The sequence below is a fragment of the Schistocerca americana genome, chromosome 2 (genome assembly GCF_021461395.2).
Source record: "Schistocerca americana isolate TAMUIC-IGC-003095 chromosome 2, iqSchAmer2.1, whole genome shotgun sequence".
NCBI classification, from domain to species: domain Eukaryota; kingdom Metazoa; phylum Arthropoda; class Insecta; order Orthoptera; family Acrididae; genus Schistocerca; species Schistocerca americana.
Genome location: NC_060120.1, coordinates 686,678,681 through 686,695,740, shown reverse-complemented (window position 1 = coordinate 686,695,740; position 17,060 = coordinate 686,678,681). Strand labels below are relative to the sequence as shown.

Below are 17,060 nucleotides of genomic sequence, written 5' to 3'. Positions count from 1 at the left end.
CTTCAATTCACAAAGCAATAATTTATGTTAAGAGTGCCACATTTTCCTTTAACATTAAGGAGACACCCTTGTTCATCTCAAAACATACATCTAACGAAAATTCATACTCGGCAAGGGTCCACCACCTGTACTAATTTGGCAGGAACATTTGCGATTCCTCTTCCCTGATGTATTTACTAGGTCCTGTACACGCTGACAACAGTAGCCACCTGCAGAAAATACCTACGGCCCTTGTTTCAACTTTAGTCAATGTTCCATTCAGAATTCTCAAAGCACCCGTTGCTTCAGCCCTGTATGGATGTGGGGTATTACTAGTTTGTCATCCAAAGTGTAAAAACTCCTGTTTTGCTCATACTGTGGTACCACAAAAATGTTGTGAATCTTTATGAAGCCTATGGAATCATCAAATATGAAATTCAACCATTTCCTCTATGTGATTGAAATAATTGGCCATACAGTTCAGAAGTAAAATGATCACTCTTCAAAACACTAACGATCTCCTTCTTCCATTTCAATTTAAGTGACAGAAATATTCAGTTTTAGATTTGGGTCTGTATATAGCTATTTTGTTCAACCTTTAAGTTTAATACACTGCTTTGAGACATAAAATCGATCAATAGCTCCATGAATGGGGTGCCCAATATCCTGTCATTCCATTCTTTCCTTGTATTATTTTGTGTACAGAGATGACAATAACTTGTGAAATTGAGACTGTTCAATGGGAAAATGGTGTCCCTCTGCATCAGTATCTATACTTTACAAATCATTGTGGAGTTAATGGTGAAGGACGCTTTTTATTCTGCAACTTTTGCAGATTTAATTGCCATTTCATTTGTGTGGTGGGGCCCCTGGGAAAAATGATATTTCAAATATCTCTGTGCATGCTGTAATGAGTTGAATCTCATCTTTTCAGCATGTTTCGGGAAAATACATAAGGGCTGTTGTATATTCCTAGATTTTTCACAGCATACTGGTACTTGAAACTTGGTAAGTAGGCTTGCAAATGGTATTAGGCATCCATTTTAAAGTACCTGCCAATTCAGATTTTTCACTATTCCCTTGCTCACCTCCCATTAGTAGAACAAACCTGCAACCTTTCATGCTACCCTTATTTGCATACATCTAATGTACGCTGTCTGTTCTGTTTGGTATGGATATAACGCACTTGAGAAATATTCAAGCTCTTTCAGCCACCCACCCCCCTACACACACACACACACACACACACACACACACACACACACACACACACATGGGGGGGGGGGGAGAGAGAGAGAGAGAGAGAGAGAGAGAGAGAGAGAGAGATATTTAATAACTTGGATTTTTCATTAGAAAGCATGTTGAAATAAAGTAAATATTTTCTGCACAACAATATCTGTGTTGAAATATCTTATTAAAATCTTGGTAAAATGTGGATATTATTTACGTTGTCACTAATTTCATTAATTGTTCAGCTACTGGACCTGGTGATTGTGGAAGGACTTGAAGCTGTTATGGTTTGTCAGATATGAGTCAATATCACACATTTTACATCTGATTTTTGACTTTAGGGTGCACATTTTCCGTGCACCTTACGTAATTGTCCACTGTTTCTGGTCACTGTCTCACATTGTCATATATAATATCATCTGTACCATCTAAACAGTAATAATACATAATTGTTACACTGCAGCTCGAGTTACACCAAAAGTTTGTCATTTCAGGTTTGAGAGTAGTTTCTTTCCCTTGATAGGCAATGAAATCATGAATCAGCCCTCTTGTCATATGGAAGGTAACATTCCTCCTGGTCCTCTCCCCTTTCCCTAAGGATACACCTTATCTGTTGTAGATTGCTTTACCTTCAAAGATCCCCCAAAAGGAATAATTTGCTCATCAGTACTCAAATTTGCTTCAAGGTGACGATCATAGCATTTTGACTTGACACAGTCAGTGATAGATCTAGCCTTCCGTAGTCTTCCATTACTATTGCTTGGTTTGTCAGTTGCCAAATGTAGATTGTTCCATGATTTTTCAAATTGGGTCATCAACTTACGGAATGCATGTCAACAGGTTCCAAAACAGCCTCAACCAGAAAAAAATATAGAACATTCATAAATTTCTATGGAATCAGTTGAAATAAGCTCACTGGATGAAAGATTACTCACCACAATGTGCACACACAGATGAATTGTTGAACCTCTACAGATGGCGCAGTGATATTACTCGCATGCTCAGCCACGTGCACGCACTGCCTCTATGAGCATAAATCAGTAGTAGTTAGTGAGACACTTACGTTTAAAGTGGACATTGTATGTAAACATGGGTAAATGTAAGGACATGACAGGGGCAATTGTGTTTGGCTGTGCCCATGGCCATATGATGCGATGCTGCTAGATTTCTTGGTGTTTAATGGTGGAGTATTGGACATCTCTGCAAGCAGTGGTCTAATACACATGTCCACGAAACACATTACAGTTGCAGTTGGAGAAAGATCCTGATTGATGGGGATCTAAGATCTGTTTCACTGCTTTTGAATCAAAATTACTTCCAAACCAGACAGGAATTGCTGCAGGCAGTGAATGAAGGTCCATCCCAACCTGTTAGTTAGGGAACATTGCAATGGGAATGGCATGCAATGAATTTTTGGAATCGGCCCTCTTGCAAGAGGCCATTGCTCACAGAGCCATATAAAGACAGTAATATCAAAGTTAATCAGGCTGGAAGAATATGTGACTAGTTTTTTGAACACTCCCCCACCCTATTACATCTTAATTGGCCTGCAATATCACCTGAATGGAACCCCATAGAAAATCTGTGGGACATGCTGGAACAGTGGCTAAAATGCTGACCTCAGCCCCCCTGCAATTTAGTGTAATTGCACCATTTAATCCTCAGTGAGTGGCTTAATGTGGGTGTAGATACCTGAACTATCTTGTGGATTCACTTTCAAACAGATTCCAGGCAGGTTCCAGGGGCAGATTACGTGGTAGTAAATGAAGCTTGTAATGATTTTTCTATAGGTGATTAATTTTTTATCTGGTAAGCTTACTATTGCCCATGTCTTTAACACAGTAGTTGGTTTATATCTAAAAACAAAGATGATGTGACTTACCAAACGAAAGTGCTGGCAGGTTGATAGACACACAAACATACACACACAATTCAAGCTTTCGCAACCAACGGTTGCTTCATCAGGAAAGAGGGAAGAAGAGGGAAAGACGAAAGGATGTGGGTTTTAAGGGAGAGGGTAAGGAGTCATTCCAATCCCGGGAGCAGAAAGACTTACCTTACCCTCTCCCTTAAAACCCACATCCTTTCGTCTTTCCCTCTCCTTCCCTCTTTCCTGATGAAGCAACCATTGGTTACGAAAGCTTGAATTTTGTGTGTATGTTTGTGTTCGTTTGTGTGTCTATCGACCTACCAGCACTTTCGTTTGGTAAGTCACATCATCTTTGTTTTTAGATATATTTTTCCCACGTGGAATGTTTCCCTCTATTATATTTACAGTAGTTGGTTTTTATGAAAAGCAGTAGTTGCATAAAGATCCTCTGGAATAAACCCTCAAAAATATTCATATGGTGTGCAGACATCTTCCCCATTGTCTTGGTGTGGTGGTCTAAGGCAAACATTGTTAGATGGGTTCTCAGTCTTTTACTTTCAATGTACTGCGCACAGATGCATGCGTCACATAATTCCTCTATTGCGAAGTTTTGTCATCAGAACTGTCACTTCTGATATTTTCTTCTTCTTTGACAGTATCCATTTAGAAACATGACACGCTCTTTGTTTTCATTCAGTATTCTGTTGGAATTGCTCCATAAATGCGTGACATTATGAAAACAGAGTAAATATCAGCAAACATTTGTCTGATAATCACAAATAAGGTTCAGACGGTATTATGAAAAGGATAGATTGCTACTTGCCACATGGCAAGATACTGAACAGCAGATGGGCACAACAAAGACTTCTAAGCAAGTAAGCTTCTGGCCACAAGGTCTTCGTGATTTTTTTTTGTGTGTGTGTGTGTGTGTGTGTGTGTGTGTGTGTGTGTGTGTGTGTGTGTGGGCTCAAGAGTAAGGTCTTTCGGCCAAAAGCTTACTTGCTTAGCAGTCTTTTTGATGTGCCTGTTTGTGACCCAACTCCACTATATGGTGAGCAGCAATTTATCCTGCTCATAATATTGTCATTATTCCATCCTGGATTTTCCATTGTTTGACAAAGAAGGTTTCATATGAGGGAGATTTAATATGTACTATGTACAGTACACATTCACAAATTGTAACCCTCAAGACCTGTTTGCAACATTTAGTACGTCAATGAAAATAATCTAGTTTTGAAAATATAATGTAATTGTGTAGATCAAAAAATCAACTCACTGAGTGGTGACAGGAGAAAATTCAGAGGATAAAGAAATATGCAAGCTTTTGAAGCCAGTGCCTCCTTCTGCCAGCAGGGCCGAAAGGGAAGGAAGAAGAATGAAAGAAAAGAACTGGCAAGGCTTGGAAAATCGGGAGAGTTTGGAAATGTCACCCAGAACACCGTGTTAGGGGTGACTTAATGCATGGGGAGAAAAGAAAGACAGATTGTTGGGGACTGCACTAGATGAGATTCAAACGCATGAGAGCTGAAAAGTGGAAGGTAGGCTAATAAGTAAAACATATCACTGTGAAAGAGTTAATAAGAGTGGAAAGCTAAGTGCTTTATATGTGCTAGAAGTGGGGGCAGGTGAAACTGGCTGTGTCAGAAAATAAGATACAGAAAACTAAAAGGAATGAAGAAATAGTTGCTGAGAGAAAATGCTGAAACAAAGGAAATTAAAGAAAATAATTAATGTGCCAGGTGGGTGGCGAGAACCAATGACATATTGTATTGCCAATTCCCACCTGTAGAATCCTGAGAAGCTAGTGTCTGTTTGAAGAATCCAGATGGCACATGTGGTGAAACAGGCACTGAGGTGGCAACCCTCCTGTTGAAGAGCAAGCTGTCCAACAGGATACTGTGCATTGCCAATTTACACAATCTATGCCATTTCATCTTAAGTGAAAACCTGGTGGGAGTTCTCTTAATGTAAAACACTCAATGGTGTTCATATAACAGCTGGTACACAACACTTCGTGTTTCACAGGCGTCGCATCCTTTGAGAGTATATGTTTGCCAGTTACAGGGCTGATATAGGTATTATTAGGAGGGCACATATGGCAAACCTTACATCAGGGATGGTCACTGGGGTAGGAGCCACAGGGTAGGGAAATGGTTGCAGAAGGAGCATGGGGTCTGACGAGAAAGGCGTGATGGAAAAAATGTCACAGAATGGACCTAATTTCAGGGCTTGATTTTAGGAAGTCGTAGCCTTGTCAGAGTAGCACTGTAATATATTAAAGACCAGGACAATACTGAGTGACACATAGTGTGCTCTGAAGTCATTTGTTTAGAGGCATCAGCAGTACCAGGATTGGATGTGATGGCCTAGGAAATCTGGTTTTGATGTAGTCTGGTGGGGTAATTACATACAGTAAAGGCTGAAGTGAGAATGGTGATATATTGCGATAAAGAGTCTGCAACCAAATGAATCCCTTTACATCGAATGACAAAAATGTTTGAGAGGCATCATTTGACATGGAAAGGATGGCAACTGTCAATAGGTAAGTACTGCTCTTAGGTGATGATGTCAACATCAAAAGAAAGTAACATGGTATTTGGAATAGGACTGTGTGAAATTCAGGTGAAGAGTGTATTAAAAGGATCTGAAAAATTTTAACAGAGCAGCCTCATCATGAGTCCATATGGCAAAGATGTCATCAATGTATCTAAATGAAACCAGAGGCTGAAGGCTTATGGATTCCAGAAAAGCCCTTCACAAGTGACCTATGAAAAAATTGGCATAGAAAGGAGGCACACTGCTTCTCATGGCTGTGCCCCGATCTGTTTGTATGTCTGCCCCTCAGAGGTAAACTAGTTGTTGATAAGTAGGAAGTTGATTAAAGTGAGTGGGAAGGATATCATAGGTTTTATATCAGGTGGGTGGTGACTGAAAAACTTTTCAGCAGCAGAGAGATTGTGTACATGGAGGATGTGACATCAGTGGTGACAAGTAAAATGTGTAATTAATATAGAAGTGGAATATTCGTACCATTGGTTGCAGGTGCTGATCAGCTAAGGCAGATAAAAGTTCGATGGATGCTCTAAAGCCAGCAACTATGGGATGGCCCAGGGTGATTGGGTTTGTGGATCTTAGGAAGAAGGTAAAAGATCAGAGTGTGGGATTTGGCTGGGTTAAGATGATCTGTTGACTGAGATGTTAGTCCTTGAGTGGGGCCAGAGGTTCTAAGGAGGAACTATAGATCAGTTTATATGAAAGAGAGACAGATCTTGATGGCAGATGCTGTACATAGAGGTGTCTGACAGGTGGCATGGCCCTTGCTTATACACTCCTGTTGGTCTAGTACCACAGTGGTAGAACCCTTGCCTACCAGGAGGATAATGATAGCTACCGGTTTTTAGCGAACGAAGAGCCTGGATTTCTGCAGAGAACGGGTTAGGATCATGTTGCAGGAACCTGAGAAAGGGTTGTGAAGCAATACTGGGTGTTAGGAATTTCTTGGAAGGCTTGTAAGCGGTGACTTTGAGGTAGTGGTGGTGGGTCAAGATGGGATCATGGTTGGAACTGTTCAAGGCAGGGATCAGTGCCAAGTTTGCTATTGGAAAGGTTGTGGAATTGGCTTGCAAAGTCATATTTTGATTTGACATTACATGTGAAGGAAAGTAGGAAGTGGGACCCTTGGATAACACAAGTAATTCAGGAGGAGAGAGGCCTTAGCTGAAAGATTGAGAAAACTGTGGCTTGTTTTTCTGATAATGAGTTGCCATTGCTGTGGGGGGAGGCAGTGGTGAAGACTGAGGACTGTTAATAAGGTTGACCAAGCTCAGTTTGTAGGAGAGAAGTGGTGGTTGACAGTGTTGCTGTTAAGGGAATTGGGGTGTGACAGGAAGGGAAACATCACTATTGAGGTAGTTCAGGAAAAGATAGAATAGCTTTTTGGACTGACGTATGACCTGTTGTTACAGTTTGAAGTTGACTTTGCAGCTGATACCATCTGAGGACACAAGTGGCAGATAACTGCAGAATATTGTAGAAAGAAAGAAGTGTGTTGAAGTGGAAATTGGCAAATGAGCCGTATAGGACACAACCAGTCACCCTGAGCAATCCCATAATTGCTGGTTTCAAAGCACCTACAAAATGTTGAACATATTAAAGACACCAACCATTTCCTAGATCATCTGAAATATGTGCCTGCCCCACTTCCATCACACACATTGCCTGTCGCCATTGATACCACCTCTCTTTATGCCAACGTCCACCATGTACATGATGTGTCTGCTGCTGAACATTAACTCAACCTGCACCCACATGATTACAAACTTTTGACATTCTTTCTGCTCACCAATCTTATATTTGCCAACTACTACTTTACCTTTGAGTGACAACATACAAAAAGAAAAAGGACATGCCCATTGGAACAAGAATGACTCGTTCCTGTGCTAAATGTTCCATGGGTCGCTTGGAGGGGGTGACTTTCCTGCAATCCATAAGCCTTCAGCCCCTGGTTTGGTTTAGGCACATTAAATCTTTTTGTTGTGCCTATTGCGACTCAGCATCTCTGCTATATGATGAGTAGCAACTTTCCTTCTCTGGTATTGTTAAATACACCTTTGTCATACGTACTCATGGTGAAGTTGACTTGTTAATTTTTTTAATCTGTTAATACAATCTCCCAATTAAATTTTAAATAGCCTGTTTCCAAAGTCCTCGCCTTTTCCCTTGGTGTTGACCTCATCCTCTCCAAGGGTAAGCTACACACTTCTGTTCCCATTAAACCTACTAACAAACTACATTACTTACATTTTGACAGTTGCCATTCTTTCCTTGTCAAACATTCCCTCCCATACAGCGTGGGCATTAGAGGCAAATGTATTTGTTCAGATGCAGACTTTCTACAGCAGTACACCACCATTCTCACTTCAGCCTTCATTGAAGGTAATTACACTATGAGCCTAGTTCAAAAGCAAGATTTCCTGGGCTATTGCATCCATTCTTGAAACTACTGATCTCCCCAACAAACAGTTTAGGAGTACACCTCTTGTCGATCAGTATTATCCTGGTTTTGACTGCATTAATCAGGTACTTCGGCAAGGCTATGTCTTGCTAACATTGTGCCCTGAACTGAGGTCCCTCCTGCCAGAGATTTTTCCCACCATACCTGGTATAGCTTTTTGTCACCTCCGATCTTCGCTATGTCCTGGTCTGACGTCATACTGCTTCTGCAACCATTTCACTACCCTGTGGCTCACCATTTGCACCCTCCTAGCACCACCTATATAAGTGCTGTAACTGACAAAACTTGTACTATCAAATGGAGAGCCGCGTGTAAAGCAATAAGTATCATGTACCAGCTATTACGTAAACACTATTTGGCCTTCTGCAGTGGTATGGCTACCACCAAGTCATCAGTTAGCGCGAGCGGGCATAGACAGGGATTTATACTGGCAACACAATATCCTTTTGCAGAGCATACTGTACGACAGGGCAGTTGTGACCTCTGTGCCTATTTCACCACGCATACCATCTTGGTTCTTCCCCAGACACCAGCATCCCAGAACTCGACAGGTGGTAACTGGCATTACAACATGACCTTTGTTCTCGCCACCCACCTGGCCTTAATTTATGTTAATTTCTTCAGTCTCAGAATTTCTTCTCAGTAACTATTCCTTTCTTCACTCCCTTTTACTTTTCTGTGTCCTTTTTTTCTTATTTTTTTATTTATTTATTTTTCCACACCTTCATAAATACTATGCACTTAGCTTTCCACTCTCATTAACTCCTGCACACCAGCTCTCAGGTTTCCAAATCTCATTCAGTGTAGTTCACAACAATCCAGCTTTCCTTCTCATCCAATGTGGTAAGTCTCTCCTGATCCAGGTTTCAGAATGGCTTTTTTGGTCTCTCCCCATTTCCCCTAAGCCTTGCCAGTCCTTTTCCTTCTTTCCCCTTAGTGCTTCTGCCAGAAGAGGGAGCCACTGGTTCCGAAAGCTTGCACAGTTCTTTGACCTTTATATGTGTTTCCTCCTGCCGCCACTTGGTGAGAATTATACACTGCTCGAAATAATTAGAGGAACATGACGGGTGTCCTGTACTCATTTGAGCAATAATTTAGGACTGGATATGCAACTAAATTTTAGTGTTATCTTTCACAAATTAAGTACTCAAAAAATCATTACATCCTACATCATTTACATAAAAGTAGCTGAAACATCCTATAGGTCTTGAAAACAAACCATTTCCATTCTTCAATGAGAGCCCATGAGCAAACTCGGAGTGTCTGTGATGGAACAAGATAATCGTAAATACGTCAAGCATGTTTTGCACATGCTCAATGAGAGTTAGGTTGTCACTCACTGCCTGTCATTCCATTACTTTAATGTCCAGGCTTAACAAGGTGGCAGGTACCGCTCACCACAGGTGTCTGCACACTAACCTGGCCATCAGACATTATCCAGACTAGTCTGCAAATAGCAAGTTTCGCCCAAGATGAAGTTGCCTGTTGACAAGGGGATGGCAGAACTGAAGGTTAATTGAAAAATGATATGTCAAGTGAGATACTTCAATAGGGCATCTGGGTCATAATGTCCTTTCTTGTAATCAGTTCATTACAGTCTGACCGGACACATTGACTCCAGCGGACCTTCTGAGGTCTTGTTGCAGTGATCTGGCAGTATCCATATGACACCACAAGACAGAGATTGCCAGATATTCTTCACTTGGAGTTGTTATACATTGGCAACCTTGTCCAACTTGCATTGTGTCGCGGCCTGTGTCCCTGTAGTGTGTCCCCCACCGTTGGATGACACATGGAGAGGCATTGGCATCTGCAGCAACATAATGAAAATTGCACCACATTAAGATGTTGCATTGCATCTGCTTGGTTGAATACAATTTCCAAAAATGCCAACTGCCATCTATGCACCTAAATAGAAAACACTGGAATGGTGTTATTGACTTCCTTCTGAGGCACCAACTGACACCTTAATGCTTATGAAGCCAGTAGATGGAGAATGATTTTTAATTGTTGCGTATATTGAAAACAAAAATCTCAGGTCATGCAATATCACAGATACCACCTGTATCAAAATAGATTTAATATACCAGACGTTGAGACACATGCTCCCCTAATTTTTTGTAACAGTGTGTTATATTTATTACACCAGGTTTGTATGAACATAAATAGTCTTATAGTGCTTTCCTGACATAATTATTGTGCTAGCTATACTTACACTATTTAAACTCTATTTATGAATGATAAAACTGCCAATAAAAACAACATATACTTTAATATACACTACCTATGAGGAACTATGTTTGTGTCCTCTGTCTTGATTTTCACTGCAGGTTGCAACACAGGCACTAGATGGCAGCTGTCAAGTGGAAGTGTTGCTGTATTTAGAGTACGCAAGCTAAAGTGTCTTAGAATGTAGCACAAAGTAAAACTGTGTAAGTGATGTGACATGCTTTATTTAGTTCACCAGGACTGAAAGGGCTAGTATGGAATGGATGAGCATTTTGTTAGCAGTCCCCTTTGTAGACTAACAGTGTTTTCCCCAGTTGTTTTGCCTATGTTATGCTTCTATTTCATATTCCTACAAATTATTACAGTATGTTATTTATATGAATTGGCTGATTCATTGGTATTGTGGCCATGACATACTACATTTATGCATATTGTGAAGTGTGCAATTTTACATTTCAGAACTTTTAAAGCAAGTTTCCAACTTTTGCACTGCTTTGAGATTTTATCAAGAGCTGACTGGCTTTTTCTGCAGCCTTTCCTTCAAGAAGTGCTACTCCATTACAAACGGCTGCATATTTTTTTAAAAAGTAAGCTGTTACTATTAAAATAGTCAGCCATGTTATTAACATACAACACCAAGAGAAAGAAGACACCTCACCCCCACAAAAAAAGTACTTCATGGGAACGTGCCTGAAGTACACTGTGTCCATCCTATCGAGAAGTCTTCCATCCAGTCACAAATTACCATTAATTCCCCCCCCCCCCCCCCCCCCCCCCCCCACACACACACACACACACACACACACACACACACACACACACACACACACACACACACACAAGTGTTACTATGGTACTGAGTCTAATGCTTTTCCAAAGACAGTAAATCCTACATTTACCTTATTGCCTTGATCCAAGGGTATCAAGAGGTATTGTGGAAAAACTTGAGTTAGGTGTTGTGTGACCCACGATCTTGTACACAATACAGGTCACCGTGGGGTTATTCTGTTGGAGATACATAATTATTTTCGAGATCAGAATATGTTTTGTGGAAGGCTTCCTCTATCCTTCTGGTAGTTGCGTATAAACTGTGCTTTCTTTCAACCACTGGACACAGTTTTCTATTCAAGGGGTCTACTTTATGTGATAATTAAAAGTTGAGTTAACTTTGTTGCAAATTCTGTGTGGTATCTGGTAGAGATTTCATTGGGCTCTGGAGCCTTCTTTACTTTTAATGATTTTCATTGTTTTGCAACATTTCGGTGCTAGTATCTATTTTGCTCATATTTGTAGCACTGGGGCAATGCTCTTGGAATTTCCCTTATAAAACAACACATGAAAATAAAGTTCAGCTTTTTTTATTTTACTTTTCTACCCTCAGTAGCAGTTTGTATGGCAACTATGGGTACCTGAAGATAAACAGATAGGGGGTTGAAACAGGTAAAGCAATCAGATGTGCACACATTCTCACAAACATGGCCACTGTTGTCTCTGTGTGCTTGTGGATGTGTGACACTTCTGTTGTGTGCATCTGATGAGCTTAGTCCATAGCTAAATTTTATCTAACAGTTTCTCTGCCCTTTCGAAAACATTTAACCACTTTTTGTCTGGGATGTCATTTTCACAAGCTGTGTTTAGGGTGTGCTTTATGCATTTGAGATATTTGATATGCAGTAAATATACTTTTATTGCAGGAACAATGTTAATCACAACCGTCTGCCGGGTGTCTGTGGCACCTTCTTTGCAACCTCTGCGTACGAGATGCCTGTCAATGAAACAGTGTTCACCAAAGATTCAAATTGTACGCTGTTTTTCAAATGAGAGTCGAAATACATTTAGTGAACGCCTTGCAAGGAGGCGGTCGTTAAAAGAGAAATTACTGGCGCCAGCTGGAGAAACTGGTGAGTAGCCATTGTTAATATTGTATGAACATAAGAATGTGTGGTGTAAGTATTGTTTTAATAAGTATTACTAAAATGAGTTAAAGCGATCTTTAGTGCAAACCCCCCCCCCCCCCCCCCACCCCACACACACACACACACACACACACACACACACACACACACACACACACACACACACACACACTAACTAACAAAAGTTAGTCAGACAGACACAGGGAGAGAGGGGGGTGGGGGTATTATTATTACTAGCTCTAAAACTTGAAATGTTTTTTTAAAGTCATCTTGTGGTTGAAATTAGTACTGTGATTGATAATAAAGTGATTTCACATTTTCTGCAACTGAAGTGTAAGGTGACATTACAACATGATATATTCTCACTAAGGTACTTTTTTAGGCAAGGAAAAAAAGATGGGCAAAAGTGAACTTGGTCTTAAGGAGGACAGAATAATTGATTCAGGGATCACTTTTCTGCTCTTTAGTGGATTGTGTGCCGAGATAAATGTTTATGCCATATTAAATCTATGTTCTGGCTTAGTTTAAGTGCCATGGAGAAGCTCAAAGAACAAGTTGGAGGTTAGTTGGCTTGTGGGACAAAGTTTATAGGGTATGGCTTCTAAAAGGCATGAGTTCAGGCTGAAGCCCCAATATCACTCAAGTGACTGGGCATAAATAATCTTAATTGTGTTAGGATAGTGTTGTCTGAAAGTCATACTGAAATGCAATGACAATGGTGCCACAAACACACAAATTCATATTATTGTGGCACCAAATGATGTTCATTTAGAACACATCTCATTATGCACTGATTTTATCATCTTTCAAACCATCAAGTGAGGTGGTACATTAGTTATGTACTGGACTCTTGTTCATGGTGAGTGGAGAGCAGATCTTCCATTTCATCTTCCATATGTTGATTTTTGGTAGTTTTCCCAAGTCACTTCATATAAATTATGGAATGGGTCCTTTTTGGGACATTAACTTTATACAACTCTCAAGATAAAACAACTTTCACAGGTATAAAACCTTTTATTTCTTTACATTGCCACTGGTATGGGACTAGCCATCCATAATTAGTGTAAAAAAAATGCAAATTTCCAAAATTTATGTACTTATTTACTTAAATACAAATTTTTCGTAGTTTTGACATTAAATATGGATTTTATCTTTTACTAGTAAAGATTGCAAATGAACAGAATTTCGTGTCCAGAATAACAGAAAATGGTACTAAGGTAGAGTACTAGAATAGATTACACAAACGTTAATAATACAAGCATGAAAAGTCAGTTGCATAACTGTTACAAAGGCATGAGTGTCTGCTCATAAAATGAGGCTAAGGCACAGTTTTCATCTTAGTGGATACTCTTGTGAGAGACAGATTCAATAAAATAAATGCATGTACCATTAAGATAAAATATTATTTATTAAATGCCTAAGAAATAAACAGAAGTGTCAACACAAAATCATATATGAAAATGCAGTAAACCCAGCAAAAATATGTTGAGTACAAACTCAGCTGAACAGGCCACGCTGATCTACAGTATTTTGCATACAATATTGTTACACCAGAAATTTGTCAAGGAAACCATATTTTGTACAGGAGTGCTAGTAGATTTAGAAGTATGTGACCAATGCAAAGTTGTAAGCAAACCAATCAGTGTGCAGGCCCACAAGGGAAAGGCAATATGTCAATAGGTGGTGCACAAGTATGCACAAAATAAATAAGAACATATAATATATGTAATAAAATACAACAAGTAAACAGTGGATAAAAGAAGTAATTAAGTATTATCTACTTAACATCGTAACATAAGAAAGTATGCAAAAATATATGCATACAAGTGAATTACGTAAAAAAATGTATTTGACCATCAATATGTGATACAAATACATGAAATCAGGGAGTCGGGAAAGGGTTATTCACAATAAATAATTAAACAGAAGACAAATTAGACTATACTGCAAAATGAGTGCAACACCATTACTCCACAGGTAAGTGTATCGTATCCTGGTGTCCATGGTCTTGAGCTAGGTGAAGTAGAAGAAATGTCGTGATGGCAGCAAATGTTCAGCCGACAAGCATCATATGTACTGTCATCAGAATAAAGATTTTGATATATTATACAGGGTGAAGCGAAATTCGCGCACTCGGGCTTCGCAGCGCGACTCTTCACATGCCAGTGATTTTAAAAAAAAAAAAAGGTTGTCACAAAATTTTGTCCGGCGAGTACATTCAGCAGAAAAAGGACGTTAAAGAGTGGCAGTCTGGCAACACTATAATCACATGTATAGTAACTACCTCTGTCAATACATAGTAGTTGTGCTGTACAGTTGGTGCAGTGGATAAAGTTTTGGGTTAGCATGTAGGAGGTTGAGGGTTCGATCCTGGTTAAAGCATATGTTTTTTATGTGGTAAATGTAGTCTCAAGTGGTACGGTATCTGGCATCTTATTCGTCAACAATGATTGCAGCATGTCCTCTGGAAAACATTTGCACTTACATACGACAATCTTAGAAATGGAAGCTTGGTCAGCTTTGAAAGATGCACTTTCCATGTCGTGGGCTCGAATTTATTTGCACCATTTCCTCTACTAGAAGAGAAACCTGTTTTCTTTGTACCCTCCTGTAATGGTCACATAGATTAGTACCAACTATTATTCTTGCCTCGTTCAGGTCCATTCCATTTCATTAGGGCCTTAACGTTATCAGTAGGACTAGCAATGTGCTTTGTGAATAATGTCCAAACTCTGTTACTATTTGTATGTGTTATCACCTTGGTCCCATTAATTGTTTAAACTGTCTGTTTCTTATTTGTCTAACCACGTATTTGTTGTGTTCAACATTACAAAATGTTGTGAATTTAGGATAAATGTGACATAAGAAATGGTGTATATTACAGTATGAAATGTCAGAATGAAATTAACAAATTAAAAAAATGCAACCCAACCCAGGATTGAACCCTCAACCTTCTGCATGCTAACCCAAAACTCTGTCCACGTCGCCAACGGTACAGCACGATTGAAATGTGCTGTCAGTTGGTTACCATACGTATTGTTACAGTGTTGCCAGATTGCCACTCTTTAATGTCCTTTTTCTGCCGGATGTAATCTCCAGGTGAAATTTTGTGAGAGACCTCTTTTATTGCTGGCATTTGAGGAATCACACTGTGAAGCCCAAGTGTGTAAATTTCGCTTCACCCTGTACAATAAATAATGTCTCAGAGTTTCTTTAAGATAGTCTCAAATATTTATCATCCTTGAAGATTCTGTATATAACATTGATTTCATCTTGAAGATCACTTTCTGCACAGTGATGTGATTCCTTCCATTCCCATGCCCCTGACCATTTTGGCATTCTGATCCAGACACAAAGTTGACTATTAAGAAAACTCTATTAGTAAATGTGTACGAAGAACTGAACTAAAAGCTACTTAATGTCATTCAATAAAAAATAAATAGCAGAATGGCGGAAACAGTGAAAATGGGCAGTAACAGAGTATAGTCAATTATAATGATTTAACTATGAAAAAACAGTGGAATTGTCAGTAAAATTCTTCTGGGTTGTTGACCACATTGTTAATATGAGGAAGGCCACTTGCAACATTGGCCAAAATGTCTGAATGTTTTACGTATTGACAACGTGGTCAACAACCCAAAAATATTTTGACAGTGACAATGGCCTTAGAAGCCTACGCTCACATAAAATGATTGAATGAATGTTCCTGCTCAGAACTTAATGCTCTGGACTGCATTGTCTGTTATCTTTTGGTTGCTCCCAGAGACTGGTTACTCTTAAGAATGACTGAATATTCCAACCGATATGTGGAACTACAACTGAATGAGTTGGCTGTTCTTCATCTACTAACTAGATTGTTTTCATTGGATTGTTTCCATAACTCATTGACATTCACCCTCAGATGGGATTACCAAACTGGAATGTGCTTTCAGACACTCTGCTGGGACCTCCGCCCACCCCTCCTTAGAATATGTCGCTGTGTTTTCCCCACACACCCCTCGTTTGTTTATAGCCAAGTAGTGCACAAGGACTGATCTATTTCAAGGACATAAAGTTTGTCACCCCTCCGATCTTTCGGCATCCATCCCTTGCAGTTCTTTAGCAGTGTCAGTGTGCTACCATTCTTCACACTGTGTATTCCATGTTAAGCTGAGTGCAAAGCTCTGCAAAATTATCTGCCTATCCATGTGCAAGAAATTATTACAGTTATCTGTTGAGGAGAGTGTTAGGAGAAGAGGTTACTGATTTGAACATCCAGTGTCTTGCAAGAATCTGACAGCTATTTATCATCCTAGGCTGACAGTTAGTTTGCGAGAAAGTTCAGAAGAATGTAAGATTCTTACATGCTAACAATACATAGACATATATCATATTACTTAATGGGCATGCATAAACTCATTGCTACTTTTCTTCTTTCTCTTCTACACATACACAGTATTAATATAATATAAGTAAATCTGATTGTTTGCTAAACAGACTGGAAGTCATCTATGGATACATTGCCCTAAAAATTTTACATAAACTATACTTCACGAAGCCACCCTGTAGAAAAATGTAAACTGCCCCACAAATTTTATTTGAGAAAGGATACATGAACTGTTAACATCATTTTAGGGAAGTTTATTGTTGCCTCAAAAATGGCTGACATAGAGGAGACACTAGGGAAGGATTTGTGCTCCTTTGCATCTTACGGCTATAATCATCCCGATAGCCTCTACTATCCAAGTCATTATCTATGAAAACAAAGTTCTTTCTTATAATGGATACTTTCTAATTCCTTCCTCAGCTCCTAAAATATACACTGGTCTCCCGAAAGTGAGCA

At 39.5% G+C, this 17,060-nt stretch overlaps 1 protein-coding gene across 3 annotated transcripts in view; it reads left to right on the top strand.

Annotated features, from left to right (window-relative positions):
• The window catches only part of LOC124595673 (growth hormone-inducible transmembrane protein-like), a 95,569-nt gene that overhangs the window by 1,607 nt on the left and 76,902 nt on the right, over positions 1–17,060 (top strand). For 2 of the 3 annotated variants that reach the window (XM_047134526.1, XM_047134525.1), the window contains exon 2: positions 12,017–12,223. In XM_047134526.1, the coding sequence (XP_046990482.1) occupies positions 12,022–12,223 (202 nt within the window). In that variant the 5' untranslated portion in view covers positions 12,017–12,021. Of the gene's footprint in view, positions 1–10,561; positions 10,597–10,781; positions 10,910–12,016; positions 12,224–17,060 lie in introns of those variants that run through there. The other variant, XM_047134524.1, reaches the window with a different exon arrangement.